Source organism: Pseudomyrmex gracilis, unplaced genomic scaffold (genome assembly GCF_002006095.1).
Source record: "Pseudomyrmex gracilis isolate BER0280 unplaced genomic scaffold, ASM200609v1 scaffold_48, whole genome shotgun sequence".
Taxonomy (NCBI): Eukaryota; Metazoa; Arthropoda; class Insecta; order Hymenoptera; family Formicidae; genus Pseudomyrmex; species Pseudomyrmex gracilis.
In genome coordinates, this window is record NW_018020632.1 from 439,676 (window position 1) to 460,888 (window position 21,213).

At 37.1% G+C, this 21,213-nt stretch overlaps 5 protein-coding genes across 19 annotated transcripts in view; 2 read left to right on the top strand and 3 right to left on the bottom strand.

Moving 5' to 3' along the window:
- Positions 1 to 419, bottom strand: part of LOC109853478 (spectrin beta chain) — a 35,177-nt gene extending 34,758 nt beyond the window's left edge. For all 6 annotated transcript variants that reach the window (XM_020425641.1, XM_020425639.1, XM_020425640.1 and 3 more), the window contains exon 1: positions 276 to 419. The gene's annotated coding sequence lies outside the window, so the exon portion shown is untranslated. The remainder of the gene's footprint in view (positions 1 to 275) is intronic.
- A 1,112-nt stretch (positions 420 to 1,531) lies between these two features.
- Positions 1,532 to 5,614, bottom strand: LOC109853450 (vam6/Vps39-like protein). 2 transcript variants are annotated; one of them, XM_020425597.1, is made up of 11 exons: positions 5,383 to 5,614; positions 5,102 to 5,275; positions 4,760 to 5,015; positions 4,423 to 4,655; positions 4,095 to 4,339; positions 3,570 to 3,989; positions 3,157 to 3,474; positions 2,651 to 3,077; positions 2,468 to 2,575; positions 2,046 to 2,370; positions 1,532 to 1,912 (listed from the first exon to the last, which is right to left on the bottom strand). In XM_020425597.1, exons 1-11 carry the CDS (start codon positions 5,450 to 5,452, stop codon positions 1,849 to 1,851), a joined length of 2,640 nt encoding a protein of 879 aa, XP_020281186.1. In that variant the 5' UTR covers positions 5,453 to 5,614; the 3' UTR covers positions 1,532 to 1,848. The 2 variants fall into 2 exon arrangements, with proteins under 2 accessions (XP_020281186.1, XP_020281187.1); XM_020425598.1 differs by lacking the exons at positions 1,532 to 1,912; positions 2,046 to 2,370 and having other exon boundaries at positions 2,510 to 2,589.
- A 125-nt stretch (positions 5,615 to 5,739) lies between these two features.
- Positions 5,740 to 6,590, top strand: LOC109853452 (translocon-associated protein subunit delta). Its single transcript, XM_020425599.1, has 2 exons — positions 5,740 to 6,104; positions 6,274 to 6,590. Exons 1-2 carry the CDS (start codon positions 5,856 to 5,858, stop codon positions 6,532 to 6,534), a joined length of 510 nt encoding a protein of 169 aa, XP_020281188.1. The 5' UTR covers positions 5,740 to 5,855; the 3' UTR covers positions 6,535 to 6,590.
- A 172-nt stretch (positions 6,591 to 6,762) lies between these two features.
- Positions 6,763 to 7,784, bottom strand: LOC109853428 (proteasome assembly chaperone 2). Its single transcript, XM_020425564.1, has 2 exons — positions 7,356 to 7,784; positions 6,763 to 7,294 (listed from the first exon to the last, which is right to left on the bottom strand). Exons 1-2 carry the CDS (start codon positions 7,689 to 7,691, stop codon positions 6,869 to 6,871), a joined length of 762 nt encoding a protein of 253 aa, XP_020281153.1. The 5' UTR covers positions 7,692 to 7,784; the 3' UTR covers positions 6,763 to 6,868.
- Positions 7,785 to 14,248: 6,464 nt separating this feature from the next.
- On the top strand, positions 14,249 to 21,165 carry LOC109853442 (H(+)/Cl(-) exchange transporter 3). Of its 9 annotated transcripts, XR_002250115.1 has the most exons (12): positions 15,265 to 15,684; positions 15,769 to 15,878; positions 16,231 to 16,411; positions 17,260 to 17,609; positions 17,725 to 17,886; positions 17,958 to 18,245; positions 18,366 to 18,548; positions 18,639 to 18,853; positions 18,957 to 19,517; positions 19,610 to 19,987; positions 20,072 to 20,373; positions 20,928 to 21,165. XR_002250115.1 is itself a non-coding variant. In XM_020425582.1 (11 exons), the coding sequence occupies exons 2-11, from the start codon at positions 15,783 to 15,785 to the stop codon at positions 20,160 to 20,162; spliced, it is 2,505 nt and encodes an 834-aa protein (XP_020281171.1). In that variant the 5' UTR covers positions 14,249 to 14,852; positions 15,769 to 15,782; the 3' UTR covers positions 20,163 to 20,675. The 9 variants fall into 9 exon arrangements, 8 of the variants coding, with proteins under 8 accessions (XP_020281171.1, XP_020281169.1, XP_020281167.1 ...); XM_020425582.1 differs by lacking the exons at positions 15,265 to 15,684; positions 20,928 to 21,165 and adding an exon at positions 14,249 to 14,852 and having other exon boundaries at positions 20,072 to 20,675; XM_020425580.1 differs by lacking the exons at positions 15,265 to 15,684; positions 20,928 to 21,165 and adding an exon at positions 14,885 to 14,912 and having other exon boundaries at positions 20,072 to 20,675.
- Positions 21,166 to 21,213: the final 48 nt, after the last annotated feature.

Consider the following 21,213-nt stretch of genomic DNA (forward strand, 5'->3'; position numbering starts at 1 on the left):
GCGACGCCGATCCATGACACAGAACCGTAATGACAACGGACGTTATTGACGACGTGACTCATTGCGGCACGTGAACGCCGATACTTTCGGCACGACGGAAAGAAACCCCGGCTACGTGCCGCTCGCACAGTGCCTCGTTCGGCAATGCTAAAAGGCGGCGCGCACGCCATTTTTATCCTACACTACATCCACCCGTCACCGTGGCGGCGGCGGCGGCGGCTCGTTTCGTTTCCGTGCGTTTTATACTCCCGACCGGCACAATGTGGTTTACTTACCCTCACGTAAGGACACCCCGCGGCACCGTCCCGTCTCGCAACTCGCATAAAAATCTCTTCTCTCTTTTGCCCGGTGTGTACACCAAAAAAAAACCACCAAATTACGTATCCGACACTCGTGCCCACCCGTCCGCACACTCGACCGGCGCGCAACCGACTGAACGTCGGCGCGCGGCGACTACGCCGTCGCGCAGCAGCTAGTCCCTTCGCGCATAAAGCGGCGCCCCGTTTTACGCTCGCGCGGAAAATTGGAAAAAGCGGGACGAGACGAGGAGTCTATCCGCTATTTCTCGCCACGTTTCTCGCAAAAAAAGTTTTATCTCCACGCGTCCGCCGATGCTCTTCCGCGGAAAATTTTGCAAATCCGCGCTATGTATAAAAAAAAAAACTTTTTGTCGGCGTTTCCTCTCACGAGTTACACGAAAATGTTGTAGGATGTGTAACGGTGTGAGACAAAAAAGCGTGACCGATTGAATTGTAAAAATTAATTTTTACAAGACGTCCTTACCTTTGAACTTTTCCGATTTGACCCAACATTGTGGGGAAGGGGGGGAGGGGATAAATCAATTGTTTAAATTGGGTTTAAACAGTTTCGCACTTGGGCAATTTTTTGTTGACAAAAAATCACGTCAGAGATCTCGTGTTGTATCAAAATTCGTTTCGCTTGTGCGATGCGTACGCGCAATAATAAAAAAACGAATAACAAAAATTGCTTGACTTTAAAAATCGTCGACGTGGATCAAAATTGCACACGTACCTGTGCCTTTACTCCGTTCGGCGCGGCGTAGGAATACAAGATTTGCTTGTGACATCATCGCTTACTGTTTACTCGTATTCTCTGGACCGCGGGCACGCCCCGATCTCATCCCGCGCGTTACCCCTCGGGTTCGGATGCACTCACAAGCAACTCTTTCTCTCATTATTATGCAGATTTATGCAACGCACGCTGTGTTTCTCTCTTTCGCGGGCGGGAGCAACCTGCCGTGCGAAGAGATTCGTTTTAGCGAAAAAAAACAAACAAACAAACGCGAGTTACCGGAGAAGAGTCTCTGACTGAGCGTCAACCTTCGAACGTCACGCGCGCGATCGCGTAGCCAATCGCGCGTCTCGGGCATCGATAACTCGCGGAATTTAAATCGGAAACACACACACACACACACACACACACACACACGCTCTCTTCTTCAAATCTTTCGTTTGTGTAAATTTGGGGTTTTGATTTGTTTGTTTTTTTTTTTTTTTATTTATTTATTAAACCGAGCGCTTCGAACGAAAGCGTGCGAATTATTTCGAGATAACTTACACACGTGCGACAGTAGAGTATTCATAGATTTTATTTACACTTGTTGTTTCTCACAACAAGAGAAGTATACAATAAAAAAAAAAAGAAATAATCTAACGACAATTCTCGCTTGAGAGAGCAATCGGATTCTTCGGGCAATTAGACATCTTTGTATTTTTCTTCTTGAAATCCAACTGTGTACGTATCTATATGTCAAAAAGCGTGTCATATTAACTGTATGTACAATCTCAAAGACCTCGTGTACAATTTTGCGTACACTCGCCCCGCTTTTTAGCTCTTGCGATCTTGACACGAATAATGCACTATATCGCCATTGGGATATCTCGCAAAAGCGCTGAAAGAAAACATAGCTCGCAATAATTGTTCGAATTAATTTTTTACTGCAAATAAATTTTTGCAATAAAAATGTGTGTGACGTTTCGAAAAGTTAATTTACTTTTGTAAAGAAAATTCTCTCGCTTACAAACCTTTGATTTCCGAATCGCTTCTTACAAACCGGACATATGTTGAACTCCGTCATGAGAACGTTCTGAGACTCGTAATGCATTCGCTGTTCCTGCACTTGCAAATGTTCCGCGTAAAGCAATCCCTTGAGAACCTGCGTTCTCCGTCTCGCGTTCAGATTGTTTTGCAAACTAACTTCCAGAAAGTGTTTTATTCTACCTATGGGAACGGAATCTGGCAAAACCTCCAACGCCTTCATGGGGTTTATCTTCGAAGCGTGTTCCTCCAACAATCGCAGAGCCATCTCCAAATCCGGTTGTGTCGTTCTTTGTATCTCCGGACTACAACCTTGATTGACCAAGGAACGTGTGTAAAAAAAATATAATTCTCGAAGCTGATTTATTTAAAAGTATAATAAATAATTGTTTTTGCATTCGACATTTACCGGCCATTAAAACCCCCTCGTTGTCAGGTTTCAACAATTGCTGAATCAGCAAAACGTAAACCTCGTCCGCATTGTCCGTTTGTTTTTGTTTCTCCGCGCGATCTTGATCTTGAAACGTTAAACTAATTGCGTTATCTTGACCATATTCGCGATAAACAATGAATATTTTATAACTTCACTTACTTTGATATCTAGTATATACATTTTGACAATATTGTATTGCACGCGGTATATCGTTCAGAAGACTGACGTATATCGATATAGCTTGCTGATGACGACCGAGTCGGCCAAGTATAATCGCACGCTCCTCGAATAAACTGTCGAACGGGAAGTGCACCAATATCGTTTCTGGCGTGTAATACGGCGATTTCTCCAAAAACTGTTGCAACTTCTGCCGAATGTGTTGCGAGGTTTCCTTTTCCGCCGGCGTTGCGTTTTGATTCATGGAGGCCAGACATTTTTCCTTGTACTGATGTATCAACACATTGTGGAATAACGGATTGGTGTCTTCCCAAACGTGTACCACGTGTTCCAGGTACTGTATCACCAAGTCTTTGTGAAAACGAAGAAGGTAATCCAATATCTTTGGTCTGGGCAAATGTTCAACTTCCTGTGAGCAAAACAAAAATACATGCACACAAGTCTGACATGTGACTAAAACCAGAAAGAATTCTGTGCGGGGGGGGCACCTGTATATCTTCCATAAATATTCTCAAGCCTTGTTCAGGATCCTCCGTTAAAACCCATCCAGCAAACTTCAGAATCAAATCCATGTGATCCTTGCCGAGATGTTGCAAATACTGTATTGTTCTTTCGGTGCCTTTCAGACTAGAATCGTTTTCTTTCGCGTGCTTCTCGAGTAGTTCCAGCGCTTTCTTGTGTTGCCCTTTGGTTTGATAAAGTATAATAAGTTCCGGATACTTCTGATGCATTAGCAAAGTTTTCTCAGCCTCTGCCAAGTGACAGTGATTCAGTCTGAGTAAAGGTGCTACCAAAGCATCGGTGGTCTGCGAGAGACAAAATCCAAATTTTACTACTTAGAACGTTCGTGTTACGCTCGCGAGAAATTTGTTTCGTACATGCACGCGTTTTCGTGTTTTACCTGCAGATAGCATTTTAAGAGTGTGGTGTCTATAATCTTCAGAAGCTGTTCCGTAGCTACCGCAGTCAAATTCTTTTCTCCATTTATTTCGTTCTTCTCTTTAGCAAGCTCTTTGTCTTTCGCCATTAATTTATGTCTAACTTCGGTCAGAAAAACTATCAGCGCGCGTAAACCTTTCTCCAAATCATGATCTTGCAGTTTCGGCAGACTGGGCGTTGGTTCGCTGAGCTCGTTGGCATTGGCCGACGGTGTGACCAAATCCGGAAACAATCTGATCACCTCGTACGGATCAGTTCCTAGTTGCAAGAACAGATCCATTGCTTCTTGGAATCGTTTGTTGTAAAACAAATGGTGCGCGTACAACGTTTGTATTTTGTACGTTTGTTTGACCTTCTCCTCGTCCGTTATATCCGACAAATTCTGAAATTACACGTGTAACGAAACGTTCGTGTACAACATTACTTTCACATTAAGATACAAATCAAGAATTTTCATTGAACAAAATATTAAAAAATTTGATCGTACGGTTAATTTTAACGCCAACTGAAATTGATTTTGTTCCAGTAGAGTTCTAATCTGCAAAGTTACATCAACCGCTTTGACACACCATATCTGACTAATGGATGCCACAAAGACCTTCCCTTGTTTACATCGATATATAAGCCTGGCCTTATTTAGATCCTTTATTGTCTGAATATGCAGACATCCCTCGAGAGTGTACACCTCCAATCTGTCGTGCACAATACCAAGTAAATAAGGTTCATCCCACGCTGAAAAATAACATTACAAAATTTTATTCAATTAATAGTTATATGTTATAGAAAAAAAACAATGAACAAAATAAAGCCCATACTTATTGCATTAGGTGTGTCAGACCACTTTACGGGATTGTGTTGCACCAGTTCTCCTTTTGTATCCATGATAAATGACTGAGAATCCTTTCCCAATACAAAAGAATTGTCTGATAATTTCGTGATACTTGGTTCCGGAGACTTGCCAGTGGGAAAGAGTTCCTTGGTCTTACCGTTCAGATCAAAAATTGTATAAGACAATCCGCGAAAACCCAATATTAATGTTTCACCACACCTTAATAAATTTTAATTTAAAAGTAATTAATTAAAAAAGAACTGATCTTGAAAAAAAATATAAATAAAAGATTGTGTGATGTTCTAGCGTATGTGTTATTATACCATGACAAATGACGAGGTATATCAGGCACGGTTAACTCAAAATCTTTGAATTCCTCAAACTTCTTCCCCTTCCAATAATACAACTGCAATTTACGCTTAACGGCAACGCACAGTCGCACTACGGTGTTCTTCTCTCCGGTCAGACTCTCAGTTGACTGAACATCCATAGTAAACAGAGTGGCACCGCGAGTCTTTGATAACTGGCTTATTTGTTGAAAGTTTGGCGAATTCAAATCGTGAATACATACAATATTATCTGAAATGTTTTGTTATTTTATACAATGTTATTACAAAAAATCCTACAATTATATTGCAGCGTGTATCAATTCTCATTACGGTTACCTGTTAAGATGATCAATAAATTATATTCCGGCACAACATCTATCTGATTGATACGTTTCTTGTTAAAATTTTTGCTATGTCGCAATAATTCCAGTTTGTGGCTGTCATCAAACACCGACGGGACATTATACATAAGAAGATGACCCTCTCGCGTGCCTATCAATAGATTGTCATCTGAAAACAATTAAAATACACATTGAATAAATATTATTATTTTTACCTACCCTGATAGAGAAGTGTAATGCGATTATGATATAACCAATTTAGAATTGTTTACTCACCGTAAGCGGCCATAGATTCGATTTGTACAGTAATATTTAATATAGACGTTTCCTCGTAAGCGTCGTGCATTGTTGCTGTTTAAAAAAAAACAAATCGTGCGTTGCCAAACAAATTCTTCTCCTATTATTCGACAATGCATTCATATACAAGTGTATCCACCCGCATTCTCATATCGAGTTGACAGTTTGACACCTGTCAAACCTTGCTTTATCAGTGGCTGCGTTTCAATTGGTGCCGCCGTGAATACGAGGTTGCTCACCAGATAGCGGGACTAGGTAGGAACAAGAACACGCCAATCTTACTGACGTGGCTCGTTACTTTGACAAACGGTTGACCGGTTGGAGTTATTTGGAATCGCGAGCGCACACGTTGTTGGAGGTTGGAATAACCCGGAGAGTGTACTTTTCGACCAACTTCCGTCACAGACGGTCAACAATTTGTTACAGCTGTTGTCACGAATATAACTCGCATTATGAATAAGATCATCTTCTTGTGCGCGTTAGCGGGCGTAATCGCCGCGGTTGTCGCCGAGACCTGTCAGAAGCCCGAGTTCACCACTTCGTCGTACGTGACGGAAGACGCGACGGTTCTCACGAACGTCGCCTTCACCATGCAGTTCACGTTGAAGTGCAGCAACGGCGTCAAGGGAATCAGTCTCTACGCCGAAGTCGAGGGCAAGACCCTGCCAGCGGTGAGACTGAGCGCCGACAATAAATATCAGGTAATTTCTCTTTGATCAATTAACGTAAAATACTGTTCACTAGTTTGAAACAAACAGATTGCTTGTTGAATGGTTGAAAACTTCAATTAAAAAACATATTTGTTACATAGTTCGCACGTTTCTTCTCAAACCATTTTGAAGACAAATATAATACTTGTAATTGTTATAGATATCTTGGACGGAAGATGTGAAGAAAGCAAGATCTGGTGATTACTATATAAAACTGTACGATGAAGAGAAATACGCCGCTGTGCGCAAAGCAATAAGAAACGGAGAAGATCCCGACAGCGTGAATCCTCTTGGTGTGCTTGTTCTCAACAATCCCGGTGCCTATCTCGGTCCCTGGGTGAATTCCGAATTCTTGGCCGCGTTCTTAGCTACTTTTGTGTGTTACACAGCATTTTCTGCGAAACACAAACTTCTAGCGTAAAAAAAAACTTATAGAAAATAAAGTGAATATTTAAGCAAAAATATTCAAACATCCAAGTTTTTGTTATAAAATTATTTATGAGATACGTTCGGTGTGAAGAGTGAGAAAAAACAAAGAACGCATTATCACATATATGAGACTTAAACAAATATTACCTTTTTACATGTAAATATACTGTTATTTTTGTATTTAATAAACTTGTACGTGAAATTAAATATTCTTCTTTTCTATTTTAAAATAACAAATATGCACTGATCTACGTGTCAGATGTAAATTTTTATAAACTGTAACAAAATTGTTGTTCGCAAGATCGACAGAATACGCGGCGAAGCGCTCAGTACATGCCGCGTGGAGGTGGCCGTCCGAACAAGTGTTTCCAAGACGGTGGAAATTTCCAGGTGACACTTTTGCGACGTGTTCCCAACACATCTATCCACTGATCCAAGTAATGCACCAGAAGCAACGCGTCCGAAGTATTGTCTCCTTCGGAGCAAAATTTAAACAACACGGCGCAAGGAATCTTGGCGTCGGACAAGAAGTTAAAGATACTCTTTGCAAATCCACCGCCCGGTATCCGTAATCTTTCTTCCACACCGGTGTCGCTGTCGTTCTTATTAGATTTGTGCGGAATCCAATTGAGATCGTCAAAAAGTTTACCACTTTCGGCCTGTATCTCAGACGAGGCGACGTATCTCAACTTGAGAGGATTCGGTTGGATTTCTCTCCTCTCGTAGTCGTAAGAACTGGCCAGAACAATTACCTGTAACATAAGGAACGTCACAAACGCGGTCTTCGCCATTGACAAGATCAACAAGTTTTACCTTGGCTATTTTTCTGTCAATGACAAATTGCTTCAGCTCCTCGAAGAATTCGGTTAGGTCGGCCACGTACGGCGAACGAATTTGCACCACGACAATTCTTTGCTCCTCGGTCCCGGCGTAAATGTCAATCGCCGTGACGAGCTCGTTCGATTTTTCGTCGTAAGCGTTCGCGCCGACGATGGGCACGAACGCCGTGCTGAAAATCTGACCGATTTTCTCGAGGTTAAGATTCGCAACGAGCAAATCGACCGACAATTGTCCGACATTTCCAACCGCGACCGACGGCAAGATCAGCGTGTAATTTTCAAGACTGATGTCACGCGTCAATTTGATCATTTTCTCGCGTTCGAACTCCACTCTTCGCTCGTTCAAAATACGAGGCAAATACTGCCGAGTAATTTGTCGCAAGCCGGCAACTCCGGCAACGAAACAAAATTCCTAGAAACGGAAGAAAAATGTTCCTGTTTTCTCGTTCTCGAGCGCCGCGATGTCCACGTTTCGCGCACATCAACTAAACCGAGTTCCAAAGAAGGTCGAAAGGTCGAGGGTTGACCTCTCCGAAGGCGCGAAAAATAAATAATTGTGTAAAACATTCGCTCGAACGAGTGTTTCGGTTTTTATTTTCACGTTATTCACATTTGGATAATAAAACGTAACGTTTCATTTCGATCTCGCGGCACATTGCTGCGAAGACTTCCTCCGCATTTTAATTTTGCAAACCCAAAGAAAGAATTTTAATAATATTCTTTTACATTTTAATAACGAAACGTGAACAATATTATGCGTATTTTCAACAGCCCAGTTGTTTTTCTAACGGCGAACGTTTGTTTTGACGCTCGAGAGAGAATTCCACTTCTCTTCCCCGAGATTCTTTTGCAACGCGAAGGAAAATCAAAAAGCGCGTGAGATAAATGCAAATTGATTTTTCGCGAATAACAAAATAAATCGAACAAGAGTAAATGAAGGAATATGACGCGGATTGTAATGAATTTAGAAAATTATACTGAACCTCGTGGAAAAAGAGGACGGAGAAGTTTAATAAATGTTAAATTTAATACGCATGTGAAAAATAAAGCGTGTTGCGTCCCACGGCTGAGGTGTTTTTCCGACTGGTGAGCTTTTTTTTGTTGTTTTGACGCTCGGAAAACTGTTCAACCCCCTCTAGTCCTACTACGCAACTGTGGGCCCGCGACGTGAAAGAAAATCCAAAAGCGCATAGCGGGGGATGCGCGCGCGCAGTGGAAAACTCTATCGCGCTTGCTCACAGCGCAGCGCGTAGCCTCAGATATCGTCGATCTCTCGAGAGTGACGGACGTGTCGTCGGGTTGCGCGCGACTAAAAATTTTTCTTTTTTTCGTTATTACAACTTTTTTCGCACGTAATATTTCGTGAATTTCTTTCTTTGTTAATTTTAACATACAATTTCTTTATTGCGAATATATCGCGCGTGCGTCGCGATTAAATATTTCGCGAATATAAATTATTAGTCTTCCGCTTCGTAATTTCTTTGTTTTTGTAAAATAATGATTTCAATACATAAAGCGATATATCGATTCACGTTCTAACGACAATCATTTCTTTGTTACATATTGTGTATAACATAAATTGGAACATATACTTTTTTATTTCAATTTTATCGGAAGAATTTTGCAATACGGTTTTAATATCTTACAAATTAGAGTTTCTCGTTAATAATTTCTCTATTAAGAGAATCGCGATAATAAATCTGTAACTTTTTATTCATTTCCGAATTCTTCTCTCTGACAGTTTGGGTGCAAGAGGTACCATTGTCATCTTAACTGTCATTGAGAAGAGTGCGGAGGTGAATAAACATTATAGATTTTTTTTTTCACATTCAATAGTTCTCGTTGACTTGATTTCAAAGAGTCTGGTTGTTGTTGTAAAATTCTCTGTAAAATTCAAATAAAAATTACATTTCCACATATTATGCTATAACATACATATAACAAAGGAATGTGAGTTACGTGTAATCGCAATACATTGCTTTATATACTTAAAATATTTTATTTTACAAAAAAAAATAAATCTCGAAACAGCAAGATAATAGTTTGATATACGTGAAATTTTTCATCGTGAAGTATAACGTTTAATATATTGTCAAAAGTAACTTTAAAACAAAAAATAGAAAGAAAATCACTTAATCGTGTGTGCGCGTGTGAAAGTGATCGAGTGCCAAAAAGAAGATACAATCCGGACAATTATATTCCTTTGGACTTTTGGTGACGCTGATGGTATTCCTGACGGCGGTGTTTCCGGTACCGGAGGAGCCGGTTCGGGCAATAAAATGCTGGCACGAAGGTATATTTACTGTTTATAATATTATATATGTTATACATAAAAATATTAAAGTCCATTTTAATTTTCTTCAAAGTTCTGAATCTAACGATAGAATTTTTATTTTGTTACAGATTGGTGTCGTCGCAGTAAGTGGCCAGCGCACGTGAGTACATCTTTAGGGTAGGTGATGGGTTCTTCTTCTAAATCAGTGCGATACATAGTTCTTTCTTGCATATTCATCCTTCAGAAGCGTCGAGAAATACAAATAAAATATTTTTATATTCTTAAAGTAGAAATTTATATATTTTTCGTGTTTTATATACATATATACATATATTTAAATACCAATTGGAATTAGAATATAATTAAAGAGAAATACAGTTCTTGAGATACTACATATAATATTTTCAAAGATATACTAACTGCTCCTTTTGCAATGGTTTATTTATTGATGACTGTGTTATTTCTCGACGATTCACTTTTTCAACAAATTGCAAATATTTAATTCGCCTTGCGTCAAAACTGACGCCCTGGACCTCGCAAGTTGCGAGGAAATCACGCGATCGCGGTCGTGTACGCGGTTTTAGTTTTCGTGATTTTTCTATTTCTTCTATTTCTTCTTTTCTAGATTTTCTTTTTTGATTTTAATCTATATTAATATCGAGATTATAGAGAAAGAAAGAATGAAGTTTTCGCGAGTATTTCTACAGAAAAATTATAAATCTTTTGAGACATGATTTTCGAAAAGTATATCGAGAAAGAAACTTTTATATAATTTTGATCGCGTTTTACTTTAACATTATTTAGATTTTTGAATTTAGATATCGAAGTTTTACATGTACTTTTGACGTTGTTTTTCCGATTTATTTCGTCTTTCGTTCCGTTTCCGATAAATCATTTTCGCAAGATAATTGCGAACTGGTGCTTCGTTGAAGCAATCTGTTTTGCGTAAAAAGTATGCAAATTATTACTATTATAATTAAAACCGCAAATTTCGTTCCGTTCTAACTAAACAATCAATAATAAAACTTTTTGAATTTCAATAGTGAGTTTTGTGTAAAATCCACGCGACGTATTTCAGAATATTCTAAAAATTATATAGTAAAATTGTATATTATATTTCGTGCTTTTTGATTACTTATTTTGATCACTTATTACTAATTTTATATATATATATATATATATTTGTTTTATACATACCACCTATCTATACCCTTCCTTTATCAAAAAAAAAGAAAAAAAAAGAAAAAAAGGAAAAAAAAAGAAAAAAAAAGAGAAAATATTGAAAAGTAAGATTCCTCAATTTATTCTTCTATCCTTTTCATTTACCCTACATTTACCCTACACATTTACTCTCTACACATTTTTTATATTTAAACATAAAGTATAGAGTCGCGAATAAAATTCTATATCATTATACTTTTCATTTCATTATTATTATTCTTATATTCTATCTTTTAAAATAACGTTATTTATTCCGCGTTATTTTTCACATTCTTTTGTCTTAATTTTATCTATCAACTTTTTTCAAAGTAAAATTAGAGTCATTCGCGATTTCGCGGTTTTCGCGTAACATTACAGCAACGGGGCCACCGGTAAGGTTAAACGTGGTCCCGCGTCGTGGGACTACGGTCATCTCGTCGTGGGCGCGCACTCGTCGCATCGTGGGACAGTAAAGGTAGGTTCCTGATTGCTACGTGGGACTGGAGTCGAAGATACGTCGATGGACGCCGAGGGACTACGCGCAACGGTACATTATATTTTCTTAAATAATTTATTCTTCTCACATAAGAAATTCACTTTTAGAAAAGTTGCTCTTTTGTACACATTATCTTCAAATTTCTATTATATTTTAAACAAACAAATTAAAATTCTTATATACAGTTATATAACTAAGAAATTTTAAATATAGTAAGTTAAATTTTTCTAAAACAGTTTCTTTTATATAATATATTATTGTAGAAAGAAAATTTTTTATATATGAACATATTCTATATCTGATAATGTTTTTAATTAAATACAATCATATATGAGATCTTCTCAATCTCATACAAAATTATTATGTATGCCTAGGTATAGAATTTGAGCATATCTAAAGGATTGTTTCCCAGAAAAATAATAATTTAAAATTAAATAATTCATTATCTTTTTTATATTCTCTAATAAAAATTTTTGAGAAGAATAAATTATTCTGCATAAGTAGTAAATCGCACTGATTTTTTAATATATATTTTTTTTGATGACATTTTCATATATTGTATGTGTTTTTTTTAATTTTTTTTTAATTTTCTGATATATTTATCCATATCTGTATTTATCTATATATATGTATATTTTTTTTTTATTTTTATTTATCTATATTTTCTGCATCTACTTTTATAATTCTATATCAATTTCTCTTAAAGAACCGATATAGGATTTGTTTTTGAAGACTTATGTTCTTTCTTATCTATTTTCTACATCAACTTTTATATATTTCTATATCAATTTCTCATAAAGAACCGATATAGAATTTGTTTTTGAAGACTTATGTTCTTTCTTATCTATTTTCTACATCCACTTTTATATATTTCTATATCAATTTCTCTTAAAGAACCGATATAGAATCTTTTTTTGAAGACTTCTTTTTTTATATCTATTCTCTACATTTATTCTTTTTCTAATTAATCTTTGCAAAAATATATATTTGAATATATATTTGAAATATATGTATTTAAATATATATTTTTCTTTTTTCATATTCTATCTCATCTATTTGTATGCTTGGTATGCTTTTATCGGATGGGTGTTTTCTTTAAAAATCATAAAATATAAAAAATTTCAAACGCGGGAAACTAAAATATATCTAAAATAATACTTATTATTTTTAAAACAATTGCTCCCCTCGCGTAAAATATTGTTAGGTTTTAAAAACTTTCCAAACACGTGTAGGTAGGGATCTGCAATATTGATAGGTATTAAATCTTTCTAAAACAATGTAGGTAGGGATCTACAAACGCTTGTAGAAAATATGTTAGGCCGGGTAGGTAGGAAATTTGTTTAATCGAGTAGGTAGGAAATAAAACTGTAAAATTAGGATCAAGGCATGTGCCGTGCAGCCTTAATCCTGATTAATAAGGCTAGTTTAACTTTTAAGATAGTTTAAGGGTAGGTAGGTTATATAATAGGTTTAAAAATTAGGAAAAATGCAAATGCACTGATTGATATCAATCACTGCGTATGCATGTAAATGTAAGATTAAATTTTCATTTATGTTAAATTACATTTATTGTATGTAAAAACTATCAACAAGACTTCAATAAAGAAAGAATTCGAATTGTAAAACATCAGTAAATGAAATTTACATCGAGAATTTTTAACGTGCGATGAAGTGTAGCATACAATAAGTGTAATTTTGCCAGAAATATTGTCATATACGGTTTGTATTTATTATTGTATGTATTCAATTTTATCAACGTATATGTAAAAAACTTGGCAAATTGTAAAACTTGGAAAATTGTAAAACTTGAAAATTGTAACACATTTTGATAAATTAAATTAAAAAATTGTAATAAAACGGTAAAAAATAGACTTCTTGAAGTGCAACTTCTCAGACATATATACATGTATAATATTTGTGACTGTCAAACCAATTTTAAATAATAATTTACATAATTTTTATACTTTGTAATATATCTGTACGTTGTTGTATATGCATATGTGCGTAGTCTTTTTTCACAAAATAAAAGCAAATAGCAGCAAACGAATGATAAAAAAAAGGAGACGTGTATGTTGTGTGGGAAGTTGCAAATTTTTATATTTTCCACTACACCTTTCTGTTCTTCTTCCCTGAGTTCACAAATCGGTCGTTTTAATTCTTGAAACACATGAAATCGACGCGACAGCTCGCGGTATCCACACGTCTGTAAAAAAACGCGAAACATACATAGCAATTTAATAATATTCGATTCTAACAGCAGCAAATGATGATCTAACAATAAGAAGATGTGTTTACTTGATGCGACACTTCATCCTGCTCCGTAGTAATGTCGCACGCGGTTGCAAGAGGATTTGATGCTGCTGACAATCGTCTTCTTCACACACATCAACATATGGTTTTCACATCGTTCTTTGTTACACATTCCTGTGTTTCTTAAAAACGCGTAATCGCTACAGCAACGCGCGCGCGCGCGCGCGACACATTTTTTCTCGGACGCGTTTCGCGAAAAGGCGCGGACGACCGCGATATAATTTCATTACTAGCGAACGCGCTGCGCTAATTTTGTATCACAAACATGCGACACTTCGCCACACACACACACACACACACGTGCCACCGGGAATTGCGCGCGAAACGCGAGATAATAATCGCGAGAAGTGCGAAGAAATTCGAACGTCGTCGTTTCCGCCTCGGTGTCCGCCATAAACTATCCCGTCGAAAACGAACGTATCGAATCGCGCGATATCGCGATATTGTCGAGATATCGAATCGACGTGCGCGTCGGCGAATGAGCTTCGAGAGAAACGGTTGCGTTCGGCAACGAAACTCGTCGCTTTGCGATTGGTTTCCGAACGCAGCTAATTTTCTTTAATTGAACATTTTCTCGTTCGCGTCTCGGAAACGTCTCTCGTTCTCTCTCGGTCGGACAGACAAGACCAATCCGGCAAGGTCGGCGATTTTTCGTTCTCGAATCGTCGATTCGGTCGTCGTCCGGATCGCGCGCGCACGACGCGACTTTTCCAACGTCCCCCGGTTGTTCCGGATCGCACGCTCGTGATCCGTGGATGAGATAACACACGGACAGACATTAATTGGTGTTGCATCAGCCATACCGGTTGGATGTGCGTAGTTACGCTTAGATATTTTTGGACAATTCTCGGTGTTTTTACACCGACTTTTTCGGTTTATCATTAATTTTAACGAACGTACAACTCCGTGGCTTGTACCCAAACCACGGTTTAGGACCTGTGTCACGATTTTTAAAGACTTAGAATGGCGTATGGACTAGCTTGAAACGGTCCTTTGAGCCATATATGCACCAAACCAAACACGGACAGACAGACAGACAACGGTGACGAGAGAGAGATAGCTCCGCGATCACAAGTATTATTATCGTTGGGCACGTCAAAATCCCCCGCGATTAAAATCAATCCGCGGCATGGTGATCGACGCCCGCAGATAAAACCTCTGGGGGACGCGTTTTATTTATAAAAAAAATGGTAAGTAATTTTGCCAGTTGCGTGTTGTTCTCGCCAGCATGTACCGCACAGATCCCAAAGGTAACCTCGCGCACGGGGGAAACGGAACGCGTTGCGCGATGATTAATTATAATCTTGGAAGTATTGTATATATAAGAGCTCTAGAGTGTGTATATATAAATGCACGCAATTTTTATCCGACTGCGTCAGCGTGTGTTTCCGGAATTGGACTCTTCCGCGAGGAAGAAAATTTTAATCGCGACATCGTTCCGCGCAGTTTGCACGATAGGAGAAAGTGGTGTCATATGGTGCCAGTCACTGTTTTGCACTGTATACATATATATACATATGTATATATATATATATATATTTTTTTTTTTTTTACTTTGTTTTTGTTTTGTGTTCAAAATTTTTTTTCTGTATCCTCTCTCGGTTTATCGTTACTGTCAGTTATAGCTAGCATGTAGTGTGTGTGTGTGTTTTGACAAAATGTACTTTGCACAAGAAGATGCATTTACATATCAAGAAACTTGACAACTTGTGATAGATAGAAAATAATTTTGTTTTTTAACAAACTTTGTTTGTGTCAACGTGTGAAAACTTATACACATGTTTTAAGTACGTGGTACTTTTTGTAACACATGATGTCACATTGATGATGAAAATATCAAGTTGTACTTTTATCGCGTCATAAATTAATTTATTTGTACAGCCTTTATTAGCGGAATTAGATAGGATTATCGGCAAAGGTGATTAAATAACATATTAATGATAGATCTGCAAACGCTCCGGTATATCGCGGTATATGACATTACACAGCCTCGGGGATTCTTCTTCTCCACGTCAACAGCGCGTATAGTTTTTTCTTAATGATTAAATTTAGTTTTTGTTTTTTTCCAAAGTAAAATTTAATAAATTTTAATTGTGTGAAAATTAGATTGTCACGATGCCATGGAGAAGTTTCCACTAAAGGGAACGTCCTTTAACTCGACAATTCCTCAATCAAATGCAAATGCGGTTACAACATATCATTCGGTCGATGCTAAGGTATGACACGCTGCTTTCAATCTGCATCTTCTTGTCTTTTTGAAAATTGCAAACTTGTGTAAACGTAAATTTCTAACATGTGTGCAATTTGGTCTCTATTTCTTTTTTTTTAGTAATCCCGTGTTTTATTGTGTTTTTTATTTTTGTTTTATTTTCACACACGTCTCGTTACCGATACAAAAATTATCTGCACTTTGTTTAACAGTTTTTAGTTTTTTTTTGTTTTTTTTTTTTTGTTGACTTTATTCTTGGTGTTTATTTTGTGATTAAAAAGTAATTTTATTGTGACGATTAGAAAGATGTGGTTTTTTCTGACGTGGCCGACGTGGACGAAAGATATTAAAATTTGCAGAACATTAAGTATGGCGACATCGCAAATACAGAAGATGTACGATTACGAACCGGGTCTGTAAGACGCGAGACAAATTTAAGTAGTGACGAAGACATGCTGGATATCAATCACCATCATCATCATTCGGATAGCAACGTATTGTCAGACCACATGATTCGCATTGATGATACATCGTCTCATAGTAAGTTTATTCAAAAGTTTCAGTTTTTTATATCAATATTATATAAAATAATATATAAAAAAATACATATATATATAGTTGTACCGATACATCAAATTGTGATATCAGATAGATCTGATTTTTTTTAACGTACATGCCAAGTGCAAAAGTGTGCACGTGGATTCAAGTTTCGTTCAAAGTTTTATTTGTGTAACACGCGCATTTTTTCACTCAAATTTGCTTAGCTTTTTGTATTGGTTGGTTCGATATAAACCGTGTTTCGAAATTATCGTCAAAACGTGTTATCTCTTTCCGATCGAGGACCGATAAGAAACATGAGGGATGGTTGTTGATCAGCTCTCATCCGCTCTGACGTCTGTCCAGTGATACAAGAGATAAAAAGTTGAATCAAATTTCTTAGCAATCGGGGCTTGTTGTCATAACGCAAGACAAAGATGTGTAAGTTAATAAAACAAGTAACGCCGATTTAATTAACTAGTTAAATAATAAAAAAAAAAAACATAGTTGTGAGAAATGATTTTGATATAGACGTGTTGATGTTTTGATCTATTTTGATTAGATCGCAGATAACATTAGTCTTACTGCGTTTTTTTTTCCATCTAATTAAACATTTTACAAGAACGCTTCGAGTTTCTTGTGAGATCGTTGATTTTTTTTACAGATAATTTTATTCGTTTTGTGAATAGTTTTTTTTTTCTTATAAAATTTGAGCTAGAGTTTTTCTTTTTTCTTCATGCGCACACTGAAAGATAACAAAAGAGAGATCGAGCGTTCGTTGTTGTTTTTTTTTCTCGAGATGTGAAATTTTCGCTTATTCTCCCGTTAGGAATGGTAATTCATCTTGATAGTTTCAGTTGATTCTGATGACATACCCGGCATCGGACAGTATGATGACTTTCATACTATCGACTGGCAGCGGGACATCGCGCGAGATCGGATGCGACATCGTTACATCGTGAAGAAGAAACACGATTCCATTTGCGGTCTGATCAAGGGTGCTCACGACGCCTGGTCGGGATGGCTATGTGTTTTACTAGTCGGACTTTTCACGGGTGTGGCGGCTGGTGTTATAGATATCGGCGCTTCCTGGATGACAGATCTCAAATTCGGTATCTGTCCGCAAGCCTTTTGGCTCAACAAGGAACAATGTTGTTGGAGCTATAACGAGACAACGTTCGACGGAGGAAATTGTTCGCAGGTGGATACGATTCTCTGCGATTGAAAAATTTTACAGATTTGTTAGATTTAATTTGTTTTTTTTTTTTTTTTTTTTTTTTCCTAATTATCGCACGTGTCGTGTAATGTTCTTGCAGTGGCGGACGTGGCCCGAGGTATTCGATCAGTCAAAAGAGGGCGCGGGGCCGTATACAATTTCGTATTTATTTTACACAGCATGGGCCCTTCTGTTTGCAGCTCTTTCCGCATCTCTGGTGCGAATGTTTGCACCGTATGCCTGTGGTTCCGGTATACCCGAGGTAAATCACTCTCTTGCGCGATTTACATATTTCTCTATTTTGTATATTACATTGATATTAATTTTTCCCAGATAAAAACGATCTTGAGCGGCTTTATTATCCGTGGTTACTTGGGTAAATGGACGCTGATTATAAAATCAGTAGGTCTGATCCTCTCCGTATCGGCAGGCTTAAGTTTAGGAAAAGAAGGACCTATGGTGCACATTGCGTGCTGCATAGGAAATATATTTTCTTATCTATTTCCAAAATACGGTAGGAACGAGGCGAAGAAGAGAGAAATCTTGTCTGCCGCGGCCGCGGCCGGAGTTTCCGTCGCTTTTGGAGCTCCAATTGGCGGTGTTTTATTTAGCTTAGAAGAGGTAATATTTCTTGTATTTTTTTATTTTTATTTTTAATTAAAAATCTCTATCTCGTTTGGAACAAAATACGTGCATTTGAGTGTGTACTTGCGTACAACAGAAAAATGTTATAAATTTCAGGTCAGTTATTACTTTCCTTTAAAAACTCTGTGGCGATCATTCTTCTGCGCTTTGATAGCTGCTTTTGTCTTACGTTCCATAAATCCGTTTGGAAATGAACACTCAGTATTGTTTTATGTACAATATAATAAACCGTGGATATTCTTTGAATTGATTCCCTTCGTCATGCTCGGAATAATTGGGGTAAGCGAACTTTTCTTTACACGGTCGTGCGAATTTGTGTCTGTTAAACAAAAAAAAAAACAAATGTTTACAAAAGCATCTTTTCGACAGGGAATAATAGCAACGTTATTTATCAAAGCGAACTTATTTTGGTGTCGATATCGTAAAACTTCGAAGTTAGGACAATATCCCGTTACCGAAGTGTTAATCGTAACAGTGGTAACAGCGGTAATCGGATACCCCAATCCATATACAAGAATGAATACGAGTCAGCTCATTTACTTGCTGTTCAGCCAGTGTGGAGTATCAAATGTGGATATGCTATGGTTAGTTAATTTGATTAAAATTAATTTTGACGTTAATTACGCGTAGTTAAGAACAAAAAAAAAAACACACATAAAAATTCTCTATCTTCTCTCCAAAAAACAGTGACTACAATAGAAACTTTACCGCTGTCAAATCTGCCATCGAGATTGCCGCAGCTGGTCCAGGAGTCTACAATGCCATATGGCTGCTCGTGCTTGCGTTGATATTAAAACTCATCATGACGATATTCACGTTCGGCATGAAAGTACCGTGCGGTTTATTCATTCCGTCCCTGTGTCTGGGAGCGATTGTTGGCCGTATCGTGGGCATAGGAATGGAACAACTTGCCTACAATTATCCCCACATATGGATGTTCAGTGAGGAGTGTTCTACGGGTGTCGACTGTATCACACCCGGTTTGTACGCGATGGTCGGGGCCGCCGCTGTTCTCGGCGGTGTAACCAGAATGACTGTTTCCTTGGTGGTTATTATGTTCGAATTAACGGGCGGCGTGCGTTACATCGTACCTTTGATGGCCGCGGCTATGGCGAGCAAATGGGTCGGCGATGCTCTCGGAAAACAGGGTATCTACGACGCTCATATCGGTCTGAACGGCTATCCGTTTCTGGACAGTAAAGATGAATTCCAGCATACAACTCTGGCGGCAGATGTCATGCAGCCCAAGTAAGCAAATCGATATGTATATTTCTTTTGTCAATGTGTGTGTATATTTTGTGTTTACTTATATATATATTTTTTTGTTTTTATCTTTACAGACGAAACGAGGCTCTTCACGTCCTTACTCAGGACTCGATGACGGTCGAGGATGTAGAGAACTTGCTGAAAGAAACGGAGCACAATGGCTTCCCCGTAATAGTTTCTAAAGAATCTCAGTATCTTGTTGGTTTTGTTTTACGGCGAGATCTAAATCTTGCCATCGCCAATGCCAAAAGAATGATCGAAGATATTAGCAGACAATCGTTGGTTATATTCACTAACGGAAACAATATCCAAAGTCATTCGCCTCCGCCTTTGAAGCTGAAGAAGATCTTAGATATGGCTCCGATCACTATCACAGATCAGACTCCTATGGAAACTGTAGTTGATATGTTTAGAAAATTAGGATTACGTCAAACTCTCGTTACACACAACGGGTACGTGCGCGTGAACAATTTTATATAATTTTTTTTCTCTCTCTCTTTCCGAGTGATTTTCTAACGATGTTATTTTCTGTGCAGGCGGCTCTTGGGTGTAATTACGAAGAAAGATGTCTTGAGGCATGTAAAACAGCTCGACAATGAGGATCCCAATTCTGTTTTATTCAATTAAACACACATTGCCATTGAACGACAAAGCCAACATGAAATTTATCTATTTCGATGCGTCAGCGTAATAACGAACAACCATATAAAGAGTATATAATTTATATGAATTTAAGTGAAATGCATATTTTATCAATATTCTCCATCGATCTGTCTGCACACCTTGAAGTACATCACTTAAATTATTACATCATTGTATGTAACTAGAAGAAAGAAAGGTAAGCGTGCAATAGTCATAGATCGTTAAATTTGTATGTATGTTTACTCTTATTCGAGTAAAAAGATAGGGAGAGAGCTTGAGATTATATTTTATTTTATCTGGTCATATTCCGAATCGAATTTTCGTTATCGCATTGTAGTTAAATGAGAAATAATGAACCGTTATGAGATGACAGTTCGCGTGATATAAAATAATTTTACTTTGTGTGCATTTTTGTTTTTTTTGTTTTTTTGGGGGGAAAAAATTACAGACATTAAAACTATAGAGATCATGTATAAATAGTGTATGTATGTATATATATATGTATATATATATATTGTATGTATATATATATATATATATATACATATTAAAATATTGTTAATATATAATATACAGATTTTTCTGAATGGCATTACAATTACATAAATATACGTTATATGTAATATTCTTATAATTAAGTTAATGATAAATATTGTTTCATTAATATATATGTATTACCATCCTTGAACGTATTTCTCATCCTCATATACATTTCTAATCTTCTTCTATCGTCAATTTTTTGCTTTTTAGATTCATTTACGGTCATTTATATAGATCACTTCAGATACATAATTTATTATATACACACGTAGAGAGGAAGGCCTTTTTTATGGAACAGGTGGACACACAGAGAGAGTCAGATATGTGTTTATATATTTTATATCCCTCAAAATATTAATTATTTTTAAGAAATAAACGTTTAATTTTTTTTGTAACACACAAAGTCGAAGATATACAAACGAAATGATATAAAATATTACAGATTATATATATATATATATATATATATATATATATATATATATATATATATATA